At 44.0% G+C, this 23981-nt stretch overlaps 1 protein-coding gene across 6 annotated transcripts in view; it reads left to right on the plus strand.

Moving 5' to 3' along the window:
• The window catches only part of ksr2 (kinase suppressor of ras 2), a 494388-nt gene that overhangs the window by 122952 nt on the left and 347455 nt on the right, over positions 1-23981 (plus strand). For 5 of the 6 annotated variants that reach the window (XM_034170876.1, XM_034170877.1, XM_034170875.1 and 2 more), the window contains 2 exons: positions 6384-6419; positions 6941-7442. In XM_034170876.1, the coding sequence (XP_034026767.1) occupies positions 6384-6419; positions 6941-7442 (538 nt within the window). The remainder of the gene's footprint in view (positions 1-6383; positions 6420-6940; positions 7443-23981) is intronic. The other variant, XM_034170878.1, reaches the window with a different exon arrangement.

Consider the following 23981-nt stretch of genomic DNA (forward strand, 5'->3'; position numbering starts at 1 on the left):
GGCCTCCCTCTTCTCCTCCTGCCTGGTGGCTCCATCCTCAGCATCCTTCTCCCTATATACCCTGGGTCCCTCCTCTGCACATGTCCAAACCATCTCAATCTCGCCTCTCTGACGTTGTCTCCAAACCATCCCACCTGAGCTGTCCCCCTGATATGTTCATTCCTAATCTTGTCCATTCTTGTCTCTCCCAAAGAGAATCTCAACATCTTCAGCTCTGCCACCTCCAGCTCTGCCTCCTGTCTTTTTGTTAGTGCCACCGTCTCTAAGCTGTACAACATAGCTGGTCTCACTACTGTCTTGTAAACTTTCCCCTTCACTCTTGCTGATACTCGTATTCTTCCGTCACAAATCACTCCTGCCTGCACTCTCTTCTTCACCTCTCTACCACCCTGTCCATTACTTTGAACAGTTGACCCCAAATATTTAAACTCATCTTCTTTCACCACTTCTACTCCTTGTAACTGCACTATTCCACTGGGCTCCCTTTCATTCACACACATGTACTCAGTCTTGCTTCTACTGACTTTCATTCCCCTTCTCTCCAAAGCATATCTCCACCTCTCCAGACTAGACTCAACTTGTTCTCTACTCTCACTACAGATCACAATGTCATCTGCAAACATCATAGTCCGTGGGGACTCCTGTCTGATCTCATCCGTCAACCTATCCATCACCACTGCAAACAAGAAAGGACTCAGAGCTGAATGAGTCTGTCATTCTGACTGCGCATCTCACCACTGTCACACTATTTTTGTACATGTCCTGCACTACCCTAACATACCTCTCTGCCACTCCAGACTTTCTCATACAATACCACAGCTCTTCTCTTGGCACCCTATTATAAGCTTTTCTAAGTCCACAAACACACAATGTAACTCTTTCTCTTTCTGGCCTTCTCTGTACAGTATTCTCAGAGCAAACATTGCATCTGTAGTGCTCTTTCTCGGCATGAAACCATATTGTTACTCACAGATCTTCACCTGTTTTCTAAGCCTAGCTTTTACTGCTCTTTCCCATAACTTCATGCTGTGGCTGATCAACTTTATGCCTCTGAAGTTATTGCAGCTCTTCACATCACCCTTGTTCTTGAAAATAGGAGCCAGCACACTTCGTCTCCACTCCTCAGGCATCATCTCACTTTCCAAGATTTTATTAAACAATCTGGTTAGAAACTCTACTGCCATCTCTCCTAGATATTTCCATGCCTCCACTGGAATGCCATCTGGACCAACTGCTTTTCCACTCTTCATCCTCTTCATAGCAGCCCTCACTTCTTCCTTACTAATCTCTTGTCCTTCCTGATTTACTCTCACCACATCATCCAGCCTTTTCTCTCACTCATTTTCTTTATTCATCAGCTCTTCAAAATATTCCCTCCACCTTCTCAGCACACACTCCTCACTTGTCAGCACATTACCATGTGCATCTTTTACCACCCTAACCTGCTGCACATCCTTTCCAGCTCTGTCCCTTTGTCTGGCCAATCGGTACAAGTCCTTTTCTCCTTCTTTACTATTCAACTTCTTGTACAGCTCCCAATATGCCTTTTCCTTTGCTTTTGCCACTTCTCTTTTCACCTTACAGCTCATCTCCTTGTACTCCTGTCTACTTTCTTCATCTCTCCGACTATCCCAAAACTTTTTCGCCAACCTCTTTCTCCTTATGCTTTCCTGGACCTCTTAATTCCACCACCAAGTCTCTTTGTCTTCCTTCCACTGTCCAGATGTCATACCCAGTACTGTACTAGCTGTCTCCCTCACCACATCTGCAGTACTTTTCCAGTTGTCCAAAATTGCTTCCCCTCCAACCAGTGCTTCTCTCACCTGCTCGCTAAATTTCACACAACAGTCTTCCTCCTTCAGCTTCCACCATTTGATCCTTTGTTGAGCTCTCACTCTCTTCTTCTTTACCTCTAAAGTCATCCTACTAACAACCATCCTATGCTGCCTAACGACACTCTCTCCTGCCACCACCTTACAGTCTCTGATTTCTTTTAGCTTGCATCTCCTATAAAGAATGTAGTCCACCTGTGTGCACCTTCCTGCACTCTTATATGTTACCCTGTGCTCCTCCCTTTTCCTAAAGTAGGTATTCACCACAGCCATTTCCATCCTTTTTGCAAAATCAACTACCATCTGTCCTTTCCCATTCCTATCCTTGATACCATATCTACCCATTACTTCCTCATCACTTCTGTTCCCTTCATCAACATGCCCAATGAAGTCTGCTCTTATCACCACTCTTTCATGCTTGGGCACACTCTCCACCACCTCATCTAACACACTCCAGAAATCTTCTTTCTCCTTCATCTCACAACCTACCTGTGGGGCATATGCACTGATGATATTCATCATAACCCCTTCAATTTCCAACTTCACACTCATCACCCTGTCAGACGCTCGCTTAACCTCCAACACACTTTTAACATACTCTTCCTTTAAAATGACCCCAACACCATTTCTCTTCCTGTCCTCACCATGGTACAACAACTTGTACCCACCGCCGATGCTCCTGCTCTTACTTCCCTTCCACTTGGTCTCTTGCACACACAATCTGTCTTCCTTTCTCCTCTCCATCATATCAGCCAGCTCTCTCCATTTACCATTCATACTACCAACATTCAGAGTCCCCACTCTCATTTCCACCCTTCTAGTTTTCTTCTTCTCCCGCTGTTTGTGGAAACCTTCTCCTCCTCTTCTTCGTCATCTTCACCCAGCAGTAGCCCAGTTTCCACCGGCACCCTGTTGGGCAATAGCACAGGTGGCGGACATTGTTAACCCCAGCCGCAAACGATCCAGTATGGAAATTCGATTTAGGCTGCATAGTTGGGTTGGCTTGTTTTATGCCGGATGCCCTTCCTGATGCAACCCTCCTTATTCATCCGGGCTTGGGACCGGCACTCAGAATGTACTGGCTGCACACCCCATGTGACTGTGATAGACAGAATCTAAAAAAAGCACACTGTATGAGTTTTAAATAATTTGCATTTTATTGCACAAAATAAGTATTTGATCACCTATCAACCAGCAACAATTCTGTCTTTAACAGACCTGTTAGGAGGGCTTCTGAAAGAAAAACTATTCTGCACTATTTACCTGTATTAATTGATTTGAATTTACCTGTATAAACAACACGTGTCCACAAAGTATAGAAGCTTGAATCTTCGACTGGACTGGGTTGCTTGACGCGAGGACGTGTTGCTTCAAATTGCAGAAGCTTCCTCAGCTAAAATTCTTGCTCTGGTAGTCTAACATCTGTCTTGACTCTTGTAGAGAAGAATAACAGAAGCCATAAAAGCTGGCATCACAGTCCAAGAGGGCTGGGTGGTTGTTTCTGGCATCCTCACGTGTGAACTTGATATTGGAGTCCACCGAGTTGATATCCAATATCAAGTTCACACCCCACACACCCAGGAGATATGTTGTTGTTCTTTGGCCCTTCCCTCTGTGGTTGTGGGCACCTGTGGGGCTCTGTGTTGAGGAGTCCTGGTGGTTTGAGCCAGAGAGTAGATGTTAGTCAGTGTGAGTGGGTTTTCTGTGGGCCCCTGTCTGGAGCTGCCTGTTCTCTCCAATCGTGGCATCGCAGTCCAAGAGGGCTGGGTGGTTGTTTCTGGCATCCTCACATGTGAACTTGATATTGGAGTCCACCGAGTTGATGTCCAATATACGAGGTCTATTAGATAAGAAACCAACACTTTTATTTTTTTTTTAACTATATGGATTTGAATGACGTGCGATTACACCAATCATGCTTGAACCCTCGTGCGCATGCGTGAGTTTTTTTCACGCATGTCGGTGACATCATTTCCCTGTGGGCAGGCCTTGAGTGAGATGTGGTCCCGCCCTCTCGGCTGAATTCCTTTGTTTCACACGCTGCTCGAGACGGCGCACGTTGCTTTATCAAAATTTTTTCTGGACCTGTGAGGAACATCCGAGTGGACACTATTCGAGAAATTAAGCTGGTTTTCGGTGAAAAGTTTAACGGCTGATGGGAGATTATGGGGTGTTTCTGTCGGTGTAAGGACTTCCCATGGAGTGGGACATCGCGCAGCGCTTCCAGGCACCGTCGTCGGCCTGTTTCGACCTGAAAACATCCTAATTTAAGGCTTAATTCACCCAGGACGTCGTGAGAGAACAGAGAAGATTCAGATGACGCCGGCATGAGGACTTTATGCGGACATTCCACTGTTTAAGGACATTTTTTAATGAAAGACGTGCGCGCAAATTCGCCGAGTCATTTCCGTGACGACTCGGCGAATCTGTGTGCGCCGCGACAGGAAAAACACCTCCGTGTTGAAAACCATTTGTAAAATTCAGGCGGCTTTTGATGGCTTTCAACAAGTGAGTAACTGAGAAATTGTTTAACAGCTTGGGCATGTTCCAACTTGCCCGTTAAGGTTTCCAACGGAGGTGTTTTTCCTGTCGCGACCCCCCGCGGTCGGGTCCGGCCCGACATGCGACTCTGCCCACACGTTCTTTCATTACAAAATGTCCGTTAACAATGGAATGTCCGAATAAACTCCTCATGCCGACTTCTTCTGAAAGTTCTCTGTTCTCTGACGACTTCCTGGGTCAACAGAGCCTGAAATGTGGACATTTTCAACTTGAAACGGCGAGACGCTGCCGCCTCGAAGCGCAGATCACCGTCAGGCACCGTGGGCCGTCCTTACGGCGACACTACCAGACCAAAATCTCTCATCAGCCGTTAAAATTTTTACCGAAAACCAGCTGAATTTATTGAATGGTGTCCACTCAGTTGTGCCTTACAGTTTTGATCAAACAAAGCAGCAGTCTCTGAGCCATTCCTAAACAATGAAAAAATCGACGAGAGGGTGGGCCACTCCTCACTCAAAGACTGCCCACAGGCGAATGACATAACCGACAGGCGTGAAAAAACTCTCGCATGCCCACGAGGGTTCAAGCATGTCTGATGTAATCACACGTGATTCAAATCCATATGGTTTTTGAAAAAAATAATAAGGTCCGATACTTTTCTAATAGACCTCGTAAGTTCACACCCCACACACCCAGGAGACGGAGCCAGGAAGAGGAGTGTCTCTCCCTTGTTTGCTAATTAAAGCAATTGTTTAGTCACCAGCCTATAGCAGTCTGCCTCTCAGCTTTTGTGGCTTCTGTTATTCTTCTCCAAAAGAGTTAAGACAGAAGTCAGACTACCAGAGCAAGAATTTTAGCTGAGGAAACGTCTGCGATTTGAAGCGAAACGTCCTCGCGTCAAGCAACCCAGTCCAGTCGAAGATTCAAGCTTCTCTACTTTGTTGACAACCTCCTTCCCTCAGTAAAAGCTTTGAAATTGGGTCGTGGCTGGGTCTTCCAGCATGACAATTACCCGAAACACACAGCCAGGGCAACTAAGGAGTGCCTCCATAAGAAGCATTTCAAGGTCCTGGAGTCTCCAGACCTGAACCCAATAGAAAATCTTTGGAGGGAGCTGAAATTTGAAACCTGAAAGATCTGGAGAAGATCTGTATGGAGGAGTGGACCAAAATGCCTTTGCAGTGTGAAAACCTGGTCAAGAACTACAGGAAATGTCTGACGTCTGTAATTGCAAACAAATGTTTCTGTACCAAATATTAAATGCTGTTTTTCTGTTGTATCAAACACTTATTTCATGCAATAAAATGAAAATTAATTATTTAAAAATCATACAATATGATTTTCTTTTTTTTTTGGTTCTGTGCCTCACAGTTGAAGTGTATCTATGATACAAATTGCAAACCTCTCCATTCTTTGTAGGTGGGATAACTTGCAAAATCAACAGTGTATCAAATATTTATTTGCCTCACTGTATGTGTCTGAGATAGGCTGATAGACTGTTCAGGGTGTACACTGCCTTTCACCCAATGAAAATGGTTGGATGAATCATCCTAGTTCACACAGTTAACAGCTTTAGCTACGGAAGTTGCTTGTGATGAACTGGCATCCCATCCAGGGGAAGTTATGGATGCTCATCCACCCAGGCCTCAGATGGAAGATGATACATTTGAAAATTGCTTTACAGTAGTTTTGCATTTCAGTTGTGACCTGTTGTTGATGATTTTTATTTATTCATCTATTTTCTGTTGTGTTTGAAATGTTCATTTTTGATGCTTATAAATCCTTAGACAAAGTGTTACAATGGAGTAAAATTCGTGGCACGGTAAGTAAACGGAAACAAAGTATCAGGTCATTTTTGTTATAATTAGTTGTGTATGAGATATGGCATTTGCTGAGATACACGAATCAATTTTATCAGCAATATGTTTTTCTTTGCTGAACAGCCTTTTGCTTATGCATAACTGCAGATGGCAAAACAAACAGAATAACACAGTCTCTGCCCGATCAATAAACCCATTCCATTTCTTTTTTTTTTGTTTCTTTCTGAAGAACAACTTGAGGAGGATAAATTGCACAGTAATGGAGGTAAAGTATTGCCGTCTGAGCTCAAAGACATTCATTGTGGCTGCTCACCTTCAATTTTTTTTTTTTCTCTGTGTTGCTCTTCCTTTGTCATCTAGCTGAAAGTTTCGTTTTGGTCGGGGATGGCCTGTGTTACGACTCATGCAGCTTTGCATCGTTCTGTTTTGGCACATACTCACACATTTTTTTAACCACTTTTTTGTTCCATCGATTCATGCTTAATCTGCTCCATATCGGCACATTTAAATAACATTTCACTGGTGATAAATTCACATCAGATAACAGCAAAATTAATTCTTCATTACCCAAATTGGGCACATTCACGAGTCATAACTGGCCGCCTGCTGCTTAGATAGCTGTTATTGGTGCAATTAAGATGCAGAACTAATGGATTTTGTAGCATTGATTGAATAACACTTTGTACACAATATTAACCTCACGTTTTCCATAGATTTATACAGTAAATCACAACCAGGTCATATGTGGGCATTAAGGTACTCTGTATCTCTACTCTTGACTGACAGGGAGCCAAGCAAAGCAGGACTGGTCCATCCAGTGGCCCACCTCTGAATCAGGCAAAGAGAACACCCCTGTGTGTCAGCCAGAGGCCAGTCAGTGGATCCGGTTCCAGCTCTCTCAAAGCCCCAAAGTCCAGTCCAAGTATAACCAGCACATGTGCCACAGTCCCCAGGCCTTGGCTCCCCCTCTGCACGTTGAGCGACTTACTGTCGACAGCCCTGCCACAGGACTCTTCCCTCCTTTGGATTCTGGTCACCGCTCCCTCCCACCATCACCCCGTCAAAGGCATTTTGGACACACACCTCCTCGGACTCCATTAGTGGTCAACACCATGACCCCACCTGGCACTCCCCCAATGCGACGAAGGAACAAAGTGAAGGCTCCGGGGACCCCACCTCCGCCAAGCCGCAAGCTCATTCATCTGCTGCCTGGCTTCACCGCACTCCACCGCAGCAAGTCCCATGAGTTCCAGTTGGGGAATCGTTTGGACGACATGCACACACCAAAGTGAGTGTTAATTACCTTCAGATTATCAGTGGCTCCTTGATTGTTTAATTAAAGCAAGGATTGAAAAGCGTGTACAATGAAGAATGAAGTTGTTTCAACATCAGTTGAACATCACCTGTTGGTGCTTCATTGCACATCTTTTATAATACATGGCTTACAACAAACATCAAGCATAGTATATGTGCCTTAGGGACATATACTTTGGGTAGATTGCTGCTCGAGTGCACGTTTGTCGTGATGGAGGGGGAATATGTGTGTGTGTGTGTGTTTAAAAAAAAATTGACAAAACTTTCTAGAACAAGCCAAGGTTCAGACCTTTGGTCTGCTTAGTTTTGGTTCACACTGCAGTGTTTCTGTCAAACTGCAGAACTTGGTTGCTCCCAGACATCGTTGTCTGTGTAGGCTGCTGCTCCCCATACTTGATATTACAAATGTGTCTGATGTCACCTTGTTGTCAGTTTGGTGTATAGTTTTGTTTTGTCACAGAAAAGTTCAGTTTGAAGAAAAATTGCTGATCAGATTTTGCATAAATTAACACTGTCAATGAGCCTAGTCAATGAGCTGAGCGTTTTTTTCTCCCCATCTCTGGAACATTTTGTTTTCTTTTCTGGAGTTAGCGGTGAGCAATTTCACAGTGTTTGCCGTTAAAATCATGTGACACAGGAAGTTGCACTCATCTTCATAACAGTAACTCCAACCTGGATGACACTCACCTGTCTGATGCACAATGGTGCAGAGGGGCAGCCTGAATAAAATGGTTTTGACTGGACATTAGGGGGCACCATCAGTCTCTGTTTATATCTCAAAATTGGCTGATCAGAGTTGTACCAAATTTGACATGGGTAATCTGGGGACAGGTCTGACTTGAAACACATAAGTACCTCATGATTGTTGAAAGGGGGTGTGGCCGATTGGCTTTTAAATGTGGAAATTGGATGTGGCTCACATCGTTCAAGCTATCAAGCTGAAATGTTTAGGTATGATATATGACATTTTTTCACCCAGAGATGGTGAAATAGTAAAGTAAAATGCTTTTTTTGACAAAAACTCCAACACTGTACACAATACAGTCAACATTCATACATCAACAGATTCTTCGGAGTGTGCCAAATTTTTGCTACAGGCTATAGACCATTTCTGTTCTCCCATTTTTACCCAGTATTGCAAAATATGTAAACCTTAAAAATATATTTTACCCCAGGCCATCACTTCAATCAATCTTTTGGAAAGTGTTGTCTAGGGAGAATTTAGAGCTTAACTTGTTAAAAGCAACATGATAGCTCAAAAGGCAGGCGCTGAGTGCTGGGCGCCGGACTGTGGCTGCCCACTACTCCCAGTGTTTGTATTGTGTCTAACTGTAACTAGGGTGGGTGCAGTGGACAAATTTCATAGTATGTATGTATATGTACAGTGACAATAAATGCTCTATTCTGTTCTGTTCTATTCAGAAGATGCCAACTTTATAAAGGAGAACAGACCACTGGGAGCAGTTGAAACAGAAAATGTGACATACAGTATCTTTGCAACAGTATCTCATATAATCATGAATCTTGCCACAATAATCAAGAACAACAAGCAAAGACTGTGTAAAAAATGTGTTAGATGTATGTCAATAGGGGGTGTTGTAAATGCAGAAGGAATAAGCTGAAAAAAATGTGCACCTTGTTGCACGCAATAGCATGTATGATCGGGGAACATGTCTGAGTTGAACCCTACAATTTAATAATGATTGCATAAAGTGGGCATGCCTCATTACGCAAAGGACACTCAAATACTTCCCCCCTCAAAATTTAAAGAAATTCACCAGAAATCACCTTTGTCCTACAGAGCTGAAACCTTTCCAGCATATCCAGTGAATAAAGACCCCAACTTTCATACACTGATACAGTGCATCCAGGAAGTATTCACTGTGCTTCACTTTTTCCACATTTTACGTTACAGCCTTATTTCAAAATGGATTAAATTCACTTTTTCCCTCAAAATTCCACAAACAATACCCCATAATGACAATATGATTTTTTTTTAATTTTTGAAAATTTATTACAAATAAAAGAACTATGAAATCACATGCACATAAGTATTCAAAGGCTTTGCCATGAAGCTCAAGTTTGAGCTCAGGTGCATCCTGTTTCCAATGATCATCCTTGAGATGTTTTATCAGCTTATTTGGAGTCCACCTGGGGTAAATTTAGTTGATTGGACATGATTTCGAAAGGCACACACCTGTCTACATATAAGGTCCCACAGTTGATGGTGCATGTCAGAGCACAAACCAAGCATGAAGTCAAAGGAATTGTCTGTAGACCTCCAAGACAGGATTGTCTCACGACACCAATCTGAGGAAGGGTACAGAAACATTTTTGCTGCTTTGAAGGTCCCAATGAACATAGTGGCCTCCATCATCCGTAAATGGAAGAAGTTCAGATCCCCCAAGACTCTTCCTAGAGTTGACTGGCCGTCTCAACTGAGTAATCGTGGGAGAAGGGCCTTAGTCAGGAATATATCAAAGAACCCAATGGTCACTCTGTCAGAGCTCCAGCATTCCTCTGTGTGTGGAGAGAGGAGAACCTTCCAGAAGGACAACCATCTCTGCAGCAATCCACCAATCAGGCCTGTATGATAGAGTGGCCAGTCAGAAGCCACTCCTTAGTAAAAGGCACATAGCAGCCTGCCTGAAGTTTGCCAAAAGGCACCTGAAGGACTCTCAGACCATGAGACTCAAAATTCTCTGGTCTGATCAGACAAAGATTGAACTCTTTGGTATGAATGCCAGGCATCATATTTGGAGGAAACAAGGCATCATCCCTACTGTGAAGCATGGTGGTGGCAACATCATGCCATGGGGATGTTTTTCAGCAGCAGGCAGTGGGAGACTAGTTAAGATTGAGGGAAAGATGAATGCAACAATGTAGAGACATCCTGGATGAAAACGGTCCGACCTCAGACTGGGGCGATGGTTCATCTTTCAGCAGGACAGTGACCCTAAGCACACAGCAAAAATATCAAAGAAGGGGCTTCAGGACAACTCTGTGAATGTCCTTAAGTGACCCAGCCAGAGCCCAGACCTGAATCTGATTGAACATTTCTCGAAAGAACTGAAAATGGCTGTGCACCGACACTCCCCATCCAACCTGATGGAGCTTGAGAGGTGTTGTAAACAGGAATGGGCAAAACTGCCCAAAGATAGGTGCACCAAGCTGTGCTGGTTCTTATTTTTAAAAACAGGGGTGATATGCAGAGCTGCAGTAACTACAGAGGCATTAAGCTGATCAGCCACAGCATGAACTTAAAGGGTAGTAGAAGCTAGACTTAGAAAGCAGATAAAGATTGTTGAGCAGCAATATGGTTTCATGCTGAGAAAGAGCACTACACATGCAGTGTTTGTTTGAACAGTACTTCAATTTCAATTTTCAATTTATATTTTCAATTTATTTTCATTTACATAGCGCCAAATCACAACAGAGTTGCCTCAAGGTGCTTCACACAAGTAAGGTCTAACCTTATTACTGATAGTACTGATGGAAAAGTACAGAGAAAGCCAGGCGTTGCATTGTGTGTTTATGGATTTAGAGAAAGCTTACAGCAGTGTACCAAGAGAAGAGTTGTGGTATTGTATGAGGAAGTCTGGAATGGCAGAGGAGTATGTGAAGGTGGTGCAGGATATGTACAAGTGCAGTGTGACAGGGCTGAGATGCACAGCAGGAATTACAGATTCATTCAAGGTGAAGGTGAGATTACGTCAAGGATCAGCTCAGAGTCCTTTCTTCTTTTCAATGGTGATGGACAGGTTGACAGACGAGATCACGCAGGAGTCTCCATGGACTGTGATGTTTGCAAATGACATTGTGATCTGTAGTGAGAGTAGAGAGCAGGTTGAGTCTAGCTTGGAGATGTGGAGATACACCCTGGAGAGAAGGGGAATGAAAGTCAGTGAGAGACTGCTTACATGTGTGTGAATGGGAGGGAGACCAATGGAATAGTGCAATTACAAGGAGTAGAAGTGGTGAAAGTAGTTTAGTTTAAATGCTTGGGGGGTCAGCTGTCCAAAGTAATGGAGAGTGTGGTAGAGAGGTGAATAAGAGAGTGTAGGCAGGATAAAGTGGGTGGAGGAGAGTGGGAAGAGTGATTTGTGACAGAAGAATATCTGTAAGAGTGATGTGGAAAGTCTACAAGAGAGTAGTGAAACCAGTTATGTTGTACGGCTTAAATATATTGGCACTAACGAAAAGACAGGAGGCAGAGCTGGAGGTGACAAAATTGAAGATGTTGCGATTCTCTTTGAGAGTGACAAGAATGGGCAGGATTAGGAATGAACATATCAGAGGGACAGCTGAGCTGGGACAGTTTGGAGGCAAAGTCAGAGAGGCGACGGCAGTCTGAAATCTGGAAATCCAGCTTTTACAAGCTGAAAATGAGGCTCCCGTAAATCATGCAAATCCAGTTTCTTTTTTGGGGGGGGGGGGCTTGTCAATGCACAAAGTCTGTGAGTCATAACCACAAAATTTCGAGCAAAATACAGAAAGACAAGTGACAAACCTCACCCTGGTGGGAGGAGCTTTTTTCAGAGACTGTTCTGAATGCGGCTGGGTGGAGCTAGACGCCCACAGACCCGGTGTCGCGGTCTTGATTGTTCCCTCCGTCTGCTTGGTCCCCCTGCCTTCACAGGGCAGCAAGACACACTCAATCCAAAATTCTTCAGTTTTGGATATACGTATACACACACTCAGTTTGAGCAACTGATCTTCCGCAAGTTTGTTTGACGTGAGTGAGTAATCGTAAAAGTGTTTATCGGCTAACTTTAAGGCCCCTTCACACATAACATGATTGAAGTCGACTGCCGCATGAAGGAGGAATCGCATGCCCCTGTGAAAAATCGGAGCCACCTCAAATGCCTTGTACAGCTGTCGTCACAACCATTTGCACACACCAGCAGCCGAAAGACAGGGAGTGCCCTGCGAGTGCCCATTCCAACCCCCTCTCGGCAGGTGTCAGCCAAATTCTAGGTGCCACACACGAACATCCAACACCACTCGCTGGGCACTTAGAAAAGGCCGGGGTAGTCGCGCTCCCGGCACGATAATGTAGTGCAGATGACCGTATACGAGCTGTCTGTCAAAATTGTGTGCCAACGAGAGTGCTGTTAAAAAGCAGCACATAGGTTCAGGTGACTTTATTTGTACCCGTAAGTAGATTTGACTTGCAGCAAACAGAAAAGGGCATCCATGTTAGTCAAACACAACAATTACAATGAAAACACTAAAAACACTAATGCATAACATATGCAAAACAAAATGTAACACAAACACCACCGGAGACTCACAAGCTTACTAAACCACTAAAAAAGAAGAATTTGGAAAAACTACTAAAAGATGGTCAGCATAAAACTGATGTGCAAAGGGCAAATAAATAAATAAATAAATATGTGCAAAACCTACTAAAATTTGTTCAAATGCACAATTGCCGCTGGGACAAAACTACTCCTGTAGCATTGGGACTTTAAACCTACGGCCAGAAGGTAGGAGCTGAAATTCATTAGCCAGGCGGTGGGAGTCATCAACTGTGATGCAGCTGGCTATCCGCTGTAATTGTTTGGTGTACAGGGACTCTAAACTCAGCTGCGACTCACCAATCGGCCGACTGGACCATTTAATAATCTGACCCAGTCTGTTCCTGTCCTTCAGTGTCAGACTGCCCAACCATGCCACCAAAGAAAAAGATAAAACAGATTCAATAAAAGCACGATAAAATAGTGTTAACATGGTTCGGCTGATGTGGAAGTACGACAGTTTCCTGAGGCAGATCAAGCGCTGGTGTCCCTTCCTGCACACCACCTCACAGTTTGCCTCAAACTTCAGCGAATTATCAATGATAGTCCCAAGGTATTTATAAGTTTGCACAATTTCAACTGGTTGACCATTAATTATTGTGTTGTCAGGTGTGCTACCATGCTTCCTGAAATCAATGACCATATCTTTAGTTTTTGATGTATTGATCTGAAGATATGAGTCCTCACACCATTTAACAAAATGGTCAACTACAGGGCCGTGGCTGCTCTCATTGTCCCACAGCAGACTGACAGTCACTGTGTCATCCGCGTATTTGAAGCAAGTGTGCTCCCACAACACATGTGGCCCACATGTTGGCCCACACCTCAACACATGTGGCGTGCATGTGTGTCGCGGCCTCCCAACACATGTGGCGTGCATGTGTGTCGCGGCCTCCCAACACATGTGGCGTGTGAGTGTGTCAGCCCCCCGTAACACATGTGGCATACGGGGGGGTTCACTTGCATGACATGCTGATAATTATGTACAGACAATATCACATGGGGACCGGCCAGCCACATCTGATCATGCACGGCACAGCAAGGTGCCTCTCAGCTGATTGTCGGCCAGCCACTTACTGACAGCTGGAAATGATGGCCCAGTGCACACGACGTGTTAAATTAAAAATACAGAGAACACAGCCCGGCCAAGTATATAAATAGGTACTGCAATATCAACATATACAGTTGTTGTATGTAAAAGATTTGGTACCCCTGATGATTTCCATGATTTTCCTTTATAAATAATTGGTTGTTTGGATCAGCAATTTCAATTAAATATATCATATAGCAGACAAACGGTGATATTTGAGAAGTGAAATGAAGTTTATAGGATTTACAGAAAGTGCACAATAATTCTTTAAACAAAATTAGGCAGGTGCATAAATTTGGGCACCCCAACAGAAAAAATACATCATTATTTAGTAGAGCCTTCTTTTACAGAAATAACAGCCTCTAAATGCTTCCTATAGCTTCCAATGAGAGTCTGGATTCTGGTTGAAGGTATTTTGGACCATTCTTCTTTACAAAACATCTCAGGTTTGTTGGTTTCCGAGCATGGACAGCCCCCTTAAAATCACACCACAGATTTTCAATAATATTCAGGTCTGGGGACTGAGATGGCCATTCCAGAACGTTGTACTTGTTCCTCTGCATGAATGCCTTATTAGAGTTTGAGCAGTGTTTAGGGTCGTTGTCTTGTTGAACGATCCAGCCCCGATGCAACTTCAGCTTTGTCACTGATTCATGAACGCCGATCTCAAGAATCTGCTGATATTGACTGGAATCCATGTGACCCTCAACTTTAACAAGATTCCCACGACCTGCACTGGCCACACAGCCACACAGCATGATGGAACCACCTCCAAATTTTACTGTAGGTAGCAAGCCTTTTTCTTGGAATGCTGTGTTCTTTTTCAGCCATGCATACCGCCCCTTATGTCCAGATAACTAAATTTTCATTTCATCAATCCACAGCACCTTATTCCAAAATGAAGCTGGCTTGTCCAAATGTGCTTTAGCATACCTCAAGTTACTCTGTTTGTGGTGTGTATGCAGAAAAGGCTTCCTCTGCATTATAGCATCATCCAGCATCTCTTTGTTCAAAGTGCGCTGTATAGTTGAACGATGCACAGGCACTATCTGCAGACACTATATACAGCAAGATCATTTTTGCACAGGCACTATCTGCAGACACTATATACAGCAAGATCATTTTGTATGTCTTTGGAGCAGGTCTGTGGTTTGACTATGACTGTTCTCACCATCCTTCGCTTCAGTTTATCTGAGATATTTCTTGGCCTGCCACTTCGGGCCTTAACTAGTACTGTGCCTGCAGCCTTCTATTTCCTCACAGTGGAAACTGACAGCTGAAATCTCTGAGGTTTTTATATCCTTCCCCTAAACCATGATGTTGAACAATCTTTGTTTTCAGGTCATTTGAAAGTTGTTTAGAGGCTCTCATGTTGCCACTCATTAGAAGAGATGGAAAGAGGGGAAACATTTGCAAATGGCCACCTTAAATACCCTTTCTCATGATTGGATTCACTGTGTAAGGAGGTCAAGGGTCAATGAGCTTCCCAAACCAATTTTGTGTTATAATAATTCGTGCTAAATGTATTCAAATCAATAAAATGAAAAGGGTAGCCAAATTTATGCACCTGCCTAATTATGTTTAAGTAATTATTACACACTTTCTGTAAATACTAGAAACTTCATTTCACTTCTCAGTTATCAGTGTGTTCATCTGTTATATGATATATTTAACTGAAAGCTGGAGCCTATCCCAGCAGTCACAGGGCGTGAGGCGGGGTACACCCAGGACAGGACGCCAATCTTTCGCAGGGCCACAAACAAACACAGACACACCCACACGCACACCTAAGGACCTAAGGACACCTAAGGACAATTTAAAGATTCCAATCCACCTAACCCGCATGTCTTTGGATGTGGGAGGAAACTGGAGCACCCGGAGGAAACCCACGCAAACACGGGAGAACATGCAAACTCCACACAGAAAGGCCACGGGAATTGAACCCACTACCTTCTTGCTGTGAGGCAACAGTGCTAACCACTAATCCACCGTGCCGCCCTAATTGCATAACAGATAACTAAAATAAATAATCACAGAACAACGAAACAGAGAGTGACACTTTGTTCTGTGCGCTGATCACAAAGGTGGGCGTGTCCGCAAACAGCTGCAGTTGTTTGGATTTGTGGACCTGCAAGTCACAGCTGGAGAACACGCACCATGTTATGACAGACATAACCTTACAACTGTGCACCGTGACGCATGTGTGTGTGTGCATGCTGTCCTCACGTGGAAATACATAAAAGCATATATCGGCTTTGTAACGGGTTGGAGAGACCGCACAGCACGCACATCAGCAGGGTGTGCCAGGTGATAAGGACTGTCTCACGTGTACACTCAGCGGGCAATCTGAGTGTCACGTCATCCACATCAGCTATGGTCCACATGACGTGGTGTCCTTCAGTGCGCTACTCGCTGGACACACGGGACAGCCTGGACAGGCACGCAGGGCCGGCAGGACACGCGGGGTCAGCAGATGTGGACATAATTAGAGTGAACTGCTTCATTAAAGTCATTTCATGACTTGACGTCTATGACCATGGGTCATATACAGAGGAACAGAACGATCATACTTGTATTGTCCGCTTGATAAGAGGGATTAAATATTAGAAATTGTGTTTTTTTTTTTTTGGTGTTTGGCCCCCTCCCCCACAGCAGCAGTGTGATGTGGTGCCACACATTGCAGGTGCACGGTTTCATGGACGTGCATGAGCGTGCAGGAAGCCATCACCATGGTATTGCACACACCTGTCTGACCGTGTGTCCCTCCTTATAGCAGGTGAAATGTTTCACGGTTCCCCATTTCATTTTTTTGTTCGCAGATTTTTGGCTGGTTTCTGCTTCTTTCGCCCAACTTCATGTTATGTATGAAGGCGCCATACATAACATGAAGTTGGGCGAAAGAACCAGAAACCACCCTTTCACACCGTGCACACTTCGAGTTGCGTCGTGTGGCATCATGATTAATTTTTTTTTGCATCTTGTGCCCAACACAAACATTAAGTGGTTTCAACGCAAGTCAGGGCAACGCGATAGTACTCAAGGTGACTGGAAGCCACACCCTCACAATACAACATTACCCAACACCAATTTATGAATCCTGCTGTGTTCCATTGTTCCCAAAGTATAAATCACACAGGATTGTTTTTATACCGTGTACACAATGCAGTTAAACTACACGCTCAAAAGGAGCACAGAAAAAAAAAAATGCTGATTGCAGCCTGACAGCTGCCTCAGCTCCTCACTCCTAAATTCTTTCACAGATGTGTTTAAATAAAGTCCATAAAAGTCCTGCTCACAGACTGATTGCCAGAGACAGGACATGTCCACATCAAGTACAACTCCAGACATCTCCACATTTACTCAGGGACGGTTCATTCGCACACGCAGCTCACGGTCAAAGGAAAAAAGATCAACTTTAACAGATCTCAGAGTGCAGAGCCCTCAGCACAAGAACAAACATAAACTAGAAGAGAAATCAGAGTGCACATTCTGGTTACAGCCAAACTGTGCACTCTGATTTCTCTGTGCAGAGGACCTGCAGGCTGTGTCCTCACCTTCTCTATCCCCCCCGTCCCCCCCCGCTGCATGCACCTGATGCAGACATTCCTGAGTCGTCATGACGCTACATGAAGCAACTCGAAGCAGCCCCAGTGTGAAAGGGTCTTTAGTTTCACCTTAGCTGTACAATCAATGGGTCAGATGATTTACCCAGACTGACTCCAAATGTGAGTAAATTAAGTACTTTTATTTATTTATTGGTGTTTTTTGTGGCATTTTGGGCATGTGTTCTTTCTCAAAATGTGCCCTTGGGAACAAATCAAGTGCACTGTCTTCTTCTTCTTTGGCCAGCATCCATATTGTTGTATTGCTGCCACCTACTGAATCAGTCCATTATAGCAGGACTAAATCCTCTTGATCAGTCCTGTGTCTTTCAAGTATTTAAAAAGCCAACACTTCCCCCACCCACTTGACCCTATGTCTAAATAATCCCTACATAAAGTTTCTGTGTAGGCTCTCAGTTGTCCAGGTGGTTTCAATAGTAGAGAAGCTTGAATCTTCGACTGGACTGGGTTGCTTGACGCGAGGACGTTTCGCTTCAAATCCCAGAAGCTTCCTCAGCTAAAATTCTTGCTCTGGTGGTCTGACTTCTGTCTTGACTCTTGTAGAGAAGAATAATCAAGAAGTCACAAAAGCTGGAGTTTTAAACCTAACCAGACCCCTCCTACCGAGAGGCAGACTGCTATAGGCTAGTGACTAAACAATAGCTCTAATTAGCACCTATTGTGCTCTAGTTAGCACCCTCCTAACGACAGGGCAGCTGTCCCTCCTAATGATGGGACGGACCCTCTCATGATGGCTCCCTTGACGACTCTGCTGATGACGTGAATGACTCATTACCATGAACAGAAGACTGAAACTGCTTTGCCCTGAGTACCCCATTATAAACAGGGGATAAAGCATGTCTCAGACCCCCTCCCTGGTTAAGGCTGGGTTTCAAACGTTTCACAAAGAATGCCTCCTTGACCCCTCTCTCAAACCATTTCTTCTCTCTGGCTAATATTTTAACTTCCTTGTCCTCAAACGTGTGGTTAGTGTCTTTAAGGTGGAGATGAACTCCAGACTGAGGTCCACTGGCACCCTCTGTGCGGTGCTGGTATAGCCTTTTGTGTAAAGGTTGCTTAGTCTCACCTATGTAGTGTTTGTTACAGTTTTCCTGACATCTGATAGAATACACTACATTGCTCTGTTTGTAACTACGGATCCTGTCCTTAGGGTGAACTAATTTCTGTCTCAAGGTGTTAACCGGTTTAAAGTAAACTGGGATTTTGTGCTGTCTGAAGATCCTCTGTAGTTTTTCCCCTACTCCTGCTAAATAAGGGAGAGACACTCCTCTTCTTCTTGTCTCCGTCTCCTGTCTATCTGGTCTCTTTGTTCTCTGGGACCCACATACTGTGAGGGCTTTCTGGACAAGTTGTTGTTCTTTAGCCCTTCCCTCTGCATTTGTGGGCACCTGTAGGGCTCTGTGTTGAAGTGTCCTGATCACCCAAAGCTTGTGTTCAAGGGGGTGGTTTGAGCCAAAGAGCAGATATTGGTCAGTGTGAGTTGGTTTTCTGTAAACCCCTGTCTGGAGCTGCCTGTTCTCTCCAATCATAACAACACAGTCCAAGAAGGCTAAATGGTTGTTTCTGGCATCCTCACGTGTGAACTTGATATTGGCGTCCACCGAGTTGATGTGTTCTGTAAAGTCCTCAACTTCCTGTTGCTTGATTTTAACCCATGTGTCATCAACATATCTGAAGCAGTGACTGGGAGAGATGCCCGTGAAAGACGTCAAGGCTGTCTTCTCCACTCGCTCCATGTACAGATTGGCTACAATGGGGGATACCGGAGACCCCATCGCACAACCATGAATCTGCCTGTAATAATTCCCCCTAAACAGGAAATACGTGGTGTTAAGACAGATCTCCAAGAGTTGGCAGATGTGGTCTGGTGTGAGTTTGGTCCTTTCAAGTAGAGACACATCCTCCAGCAGTCTCTGCCTCACAGCTGAGACGGCCTCAGTGGTGCGGATGCAGGTGAACAACGAAGTCACATCAAATGACATGATTGTTTCATCTGCCTCCAGCTGCAGGTCCTTGATCTTGTTCACAAAATCTTGTGTGTTCTCCACATGGTGGTCTGAGTTACCCACTAGAGGAGCCAAAATCCACTTGAGGTGCTTGGCCAAATTGTACGTGATGGAATCTGTGCTACATACAATAGGCCTGAGTGGCACATCCTGTTTGTGGATTTTGGGCAGTCCATAGATGCACGGAGTGGCGTCCCCAGGGTACAGTCTGTAGTATGTCTGCCTGTCGATGAGTCCCTCTTTCTCCAGGTTTTGAAGGTAGCTAATGATTTTCTTCTTATAGCCGCTCGTGGGGTCAACACATCACTTTCAATAATTAATATTCTTGTTCAAGCAAAATTGCAAGCTCTTATACGTAAATGTACACATGTACATAATGTTTAAGTTATTTTATTTATTATAGTTTTTACAACCTTCACTCTTACACTCCCATTTAGGTGGCAACATCCTGCTTAGCACAAGGAGAAAGGCAGTGGAAAAATAGTCTGTTGACTGTAGGTCAAATGGTACAGCAGGTTCATTAACCAAAATGGCTAATGGGTTCGTTCCCTAATTGCCCCTGAGTGTCCTTGAGAAAGACACTTAAGCTCAGACTAATCAATCTTGAGGACAACTTCCCCAACAGATCAATTCCACATGATTTTGAGAAAGGTGTTTTGTAAGAATCGTGAAAAACTGCAGTTTAAATAATTACACAAACATCAACTTTATAAGTCATTGCACTACCTTTTACTGTAGATTTGTGGATGCTGCATGTTCATGACAGGCCCATTGCACCATCAAGGAATCTAGCTGTGTTCTAAAGAAGCATTTTTTCATTTTTTGAAATATTGCGTGATGTCCAGTCCGGTTGCAAAGGATATAAATGTTGCAAAACTAATGCAGTAACGTGGCTGAACTTGACGTGGTTTATTCACACACCTTCTGATTAGATGGTATATGCCAGTATTGACAGCACCTGTGTGCATTATATTGCTGCAATGCTTGAATACATAAATGGCTGATTTGTCTCAAAAGACCTGCACAGTTCTTGAGCATAAGGCATCGTACTATGCACTGCATATTGCACTTGTACATTTAAAATAAGACTCAGCGAGTGCTCGAGGTCACAGGCTGACAAAGCCAACAGGACTACATCATGTGCAAAAAGCAGTGATTAGTCAAAAACCATAAACAGGTGTAAAAATCTGAAAGAATGGATATTATACATGCTCACCCTGGTCGAACATTCATCTGATTGATCTTTTAATAATAAAGGCTGAACTAATATGTCACTGTTCCTTATAAATGTTGATCTCCGCTTTGACATTTGCTTTACAAAGGGGTCTTTGTTGATGCTCATAGAGACCAAAGCTTTAATGTTTACCTCCAATCTCCTCGGCACCTCAGTGGTCAGCGTTGATTTAGCCTGTAGTCCATTTGACTTGGCATCAACACTACTAGTGCAGCAGATAACAGAATATTTGCAGAGGAATCCTTCAAATCTGGTTATAAGCAACAAAGTTTGACTGTGTATACCTTTTGGTACGTATTTTAGAAAAATAAGGTTAGCCATTTGAATTTTCAATAGGGAGCCAAGTAGGGGTCAATTGAAGAACTGCATAGGGGGTAAAAAAATGTTCCAGTCATATTGAAAGCTATAACACATTATGTGTCTGATCACAAAGATTCCAAAAAGGTATAATTTGGACTATCTGTGACTGAATGTTCTGGAGTTATAAGATAAAAACAGCAAGCATGGTGGCAAAGGTCACTTTCAGTTTGTAAACATGATGCAAATTATTGGTTGAGTTAGTAGGATTTTAAAAAGGAATAGTTTGAACCATGTGTCATGCTTAGTTATCATGTTACGGGGTAACATACGTCACATGTCATAGAATCCAATGGACGTCGACATTGTTTGACCTTTACTTCAGAGACCAAACATTCAACTCAATCAGGACTATTCCATTTGTTAATCCTATTAGTTCAACCAATAATTTGCGCCGTGTTTTACCAAAATTGGAGCAACTTTAACTTTTGACCCCTGTACAAACTGAAACTTGTCACCATTCTTGCTGTTTTTACCCCATAACTCCAGAACATTCAGTTATAGATAGTCCAAACTATACCTTTTTGGAATCATTGTCATCAGATACATAATGTGGTATCACTTTCAATATGATTGGAACATTTTTTTAATTTTGACCCTGTGCAATTCTTCAATTGACCCCTACTTGGCCCCCTATTGAAAATACAAATGGCTAAAGTTATTTTTCTACAATATGTAAAAAGGTATACACAGTCAAATTTTGGTGCTTGTAACCAGATTTGAACGATTCTTACAGTTATCTGCTGTACTATACTTGGCATTGGTACTGTTGTGAACCCCTCCCCAGGAAGGCCCGCTCAGGCCGCAGTGTCCTGCAACATCGGATGAAGGAGCCACAAAAAACATTGAAATACTCCTCTGGTCAGTGGGCTTTGTGCATCGTTAGGATTCCATTGTACAGTTAAAGTTCTTTAAGTAAAATTTCTGTGAAATAACAGTTGAAGATCATCTACTATTCCACCAATAAATGCAGTTTATTTTTGCCCAAAGAATTGTCCAAGTTGATTTGATTTATTTCTTGAAAAAGAACCAAAACCTGACTACAGCAAAAATAATTATATACACAATTATTATATTATATTCTATTATTACATATTACATATTACACACACATTTTATATATTACATAGTAATATACCTAAATTCCTTCACTTGGGGTAAGACCTTTTATTTCGTACATACATTCTATTTATATATTTATATTTATATTCTATACATTATATTTCTACCTCATTTCTTATGTCTTGTACTGTTACAAGTATTATTATTATTGCTTAACCTTGCACATGCTGTTTGATGAACATTTTCCTCTACTTGCACCCATCTTGTGTGTTTTTTAAGAGCTGACGTAACATGTGAATTTCTCCTCTGTGAGATCAATAAAGTTTATCTTATCTTAAAATATAAAATGTGCCATAAAATAGAAATCTATCAAAAACACGACTTCCTAAAGGAAGTATTAATATCATAAGCCTGGCTTCAGTAATAATAAAGGCCAACAAGTAATCACTAGTAGGCAGTGGTGGTGGCCAAGCAGTTAGTGCGCTTGTTTCCAGTGCAGAAGGTTCTTCATTGAAGTTCCACACCTGCCCCTCCTCTATGTAACATGGAGATGACATCAGGAAGATGACAAAGCCAACAGAACCACATCGTCCGCAAACAGCAGAGACAAGATTCTGTGGTTCCCAAACCAGACCCCCTCTACACCCTGGCTGCGCCTAGAAATTCTGTCCATAAAAATAATGAACAGAACCAGTGACAAAGGGCAGCCCTGGCGGAGGCCAACGTGCACTGGAAACAGGTTTGACTTACTACCGGCAATGCAAACCATGCTCCTGCTGCGGTCATACAGGGACCGGATAGCCCTTAGCAAAGGACCCTGGACCCCGTACTCCCGGAGCACTCCCCACAGGGTGTGCTGAGGGACATGGTCGAATGCCTTCTCCAGATCCACAAAACACATGTGGACTTGTTGGGCAAACTCCCATGAACTCTCGAGCACCCGATGGAGCGTGTAGAGCTGGTCCAGTGTGCCGTGACCAGGAGGAAAACCATACTGCTCCTCCTGAATCCGAGGTTCGACCATCGGTCAAATTCTCCTCTCCAGTACTCTGGAATAGACCTTACCGGGGAGGCTGAGGAGTGTGATCCCCCTATAGTTGGAACACACCCTCCGGTCCCCCTTCTTAAACAGAGGGACCACCACCCCGGTCTGCCAATCCAGAGGCACTGTCCCCGATCGCCACGCGATGTTGCAGAGGCGTGTCAGCCAAGACAGCCCCACAACATCCAGAGACTTAAGGTACTCAAGACGGATTTCATCCACCCCAGGAGCCTTGCCACCGAGGAGCTTTCTAACCACCTCGGTGACTTCGGCCTGGGAAATGGATGAGTCCGCCTCCGAGTCCCCAGTCTCTGCTTCCTCTTCGGAAGACGTGACGATGGGATTGAGGAGATCCTCGAAGTACTCCTTCCACCGCCCAACAACATCCCCAGTCAGGGTCAACAGCTCCCCACCTGCACCGTAAACAGTGCTGGTGGAGAGCTGCTTCCGCCTCCCGAGGCATCGGACGGTTTGCCAGAATCTCTTTGAGGCCAACCGATAGTCCTCCTCCATAGCCTCCCCGAACTCCTCCCAGACCCGAGTTTTTGCCTCTGCGACCGCACGGGCTGCGACACGCTTGGCCTGCCGGTACCTGTCAGCTGCCACTGGGGTCCCACCTACCAACAAAGATAAGTAGGACTCCTTCTTCAGCTTGATGGCATCCCTTACTTCCGGTGTCCACCACCGGGTTTGGGGATTGCCGCCGCGACAGGCACCAGAGACCTTGCGACCACAGCTACGAGCAGCCGCATCGACAATGGAGGTGGAGAACATGGTCCAGTCGGACTCCATGTCTCCA

The sequence above is a fragment of the Thalassophryne amazonica genome, chromosome 5 (assembly GCF_902500255.1).
Source record: "Thalassophryne amazonica chromosome 5, fThaAma1.1, whole genome shotgun sequence".
Classification (NCBI taxonomy): Eukaryota; Metazoa; Chordata; class Actinopteri; order Batrachoidiformes; family Batrachoididae; genus Thalassophryne; species Thalassophryne amazonica.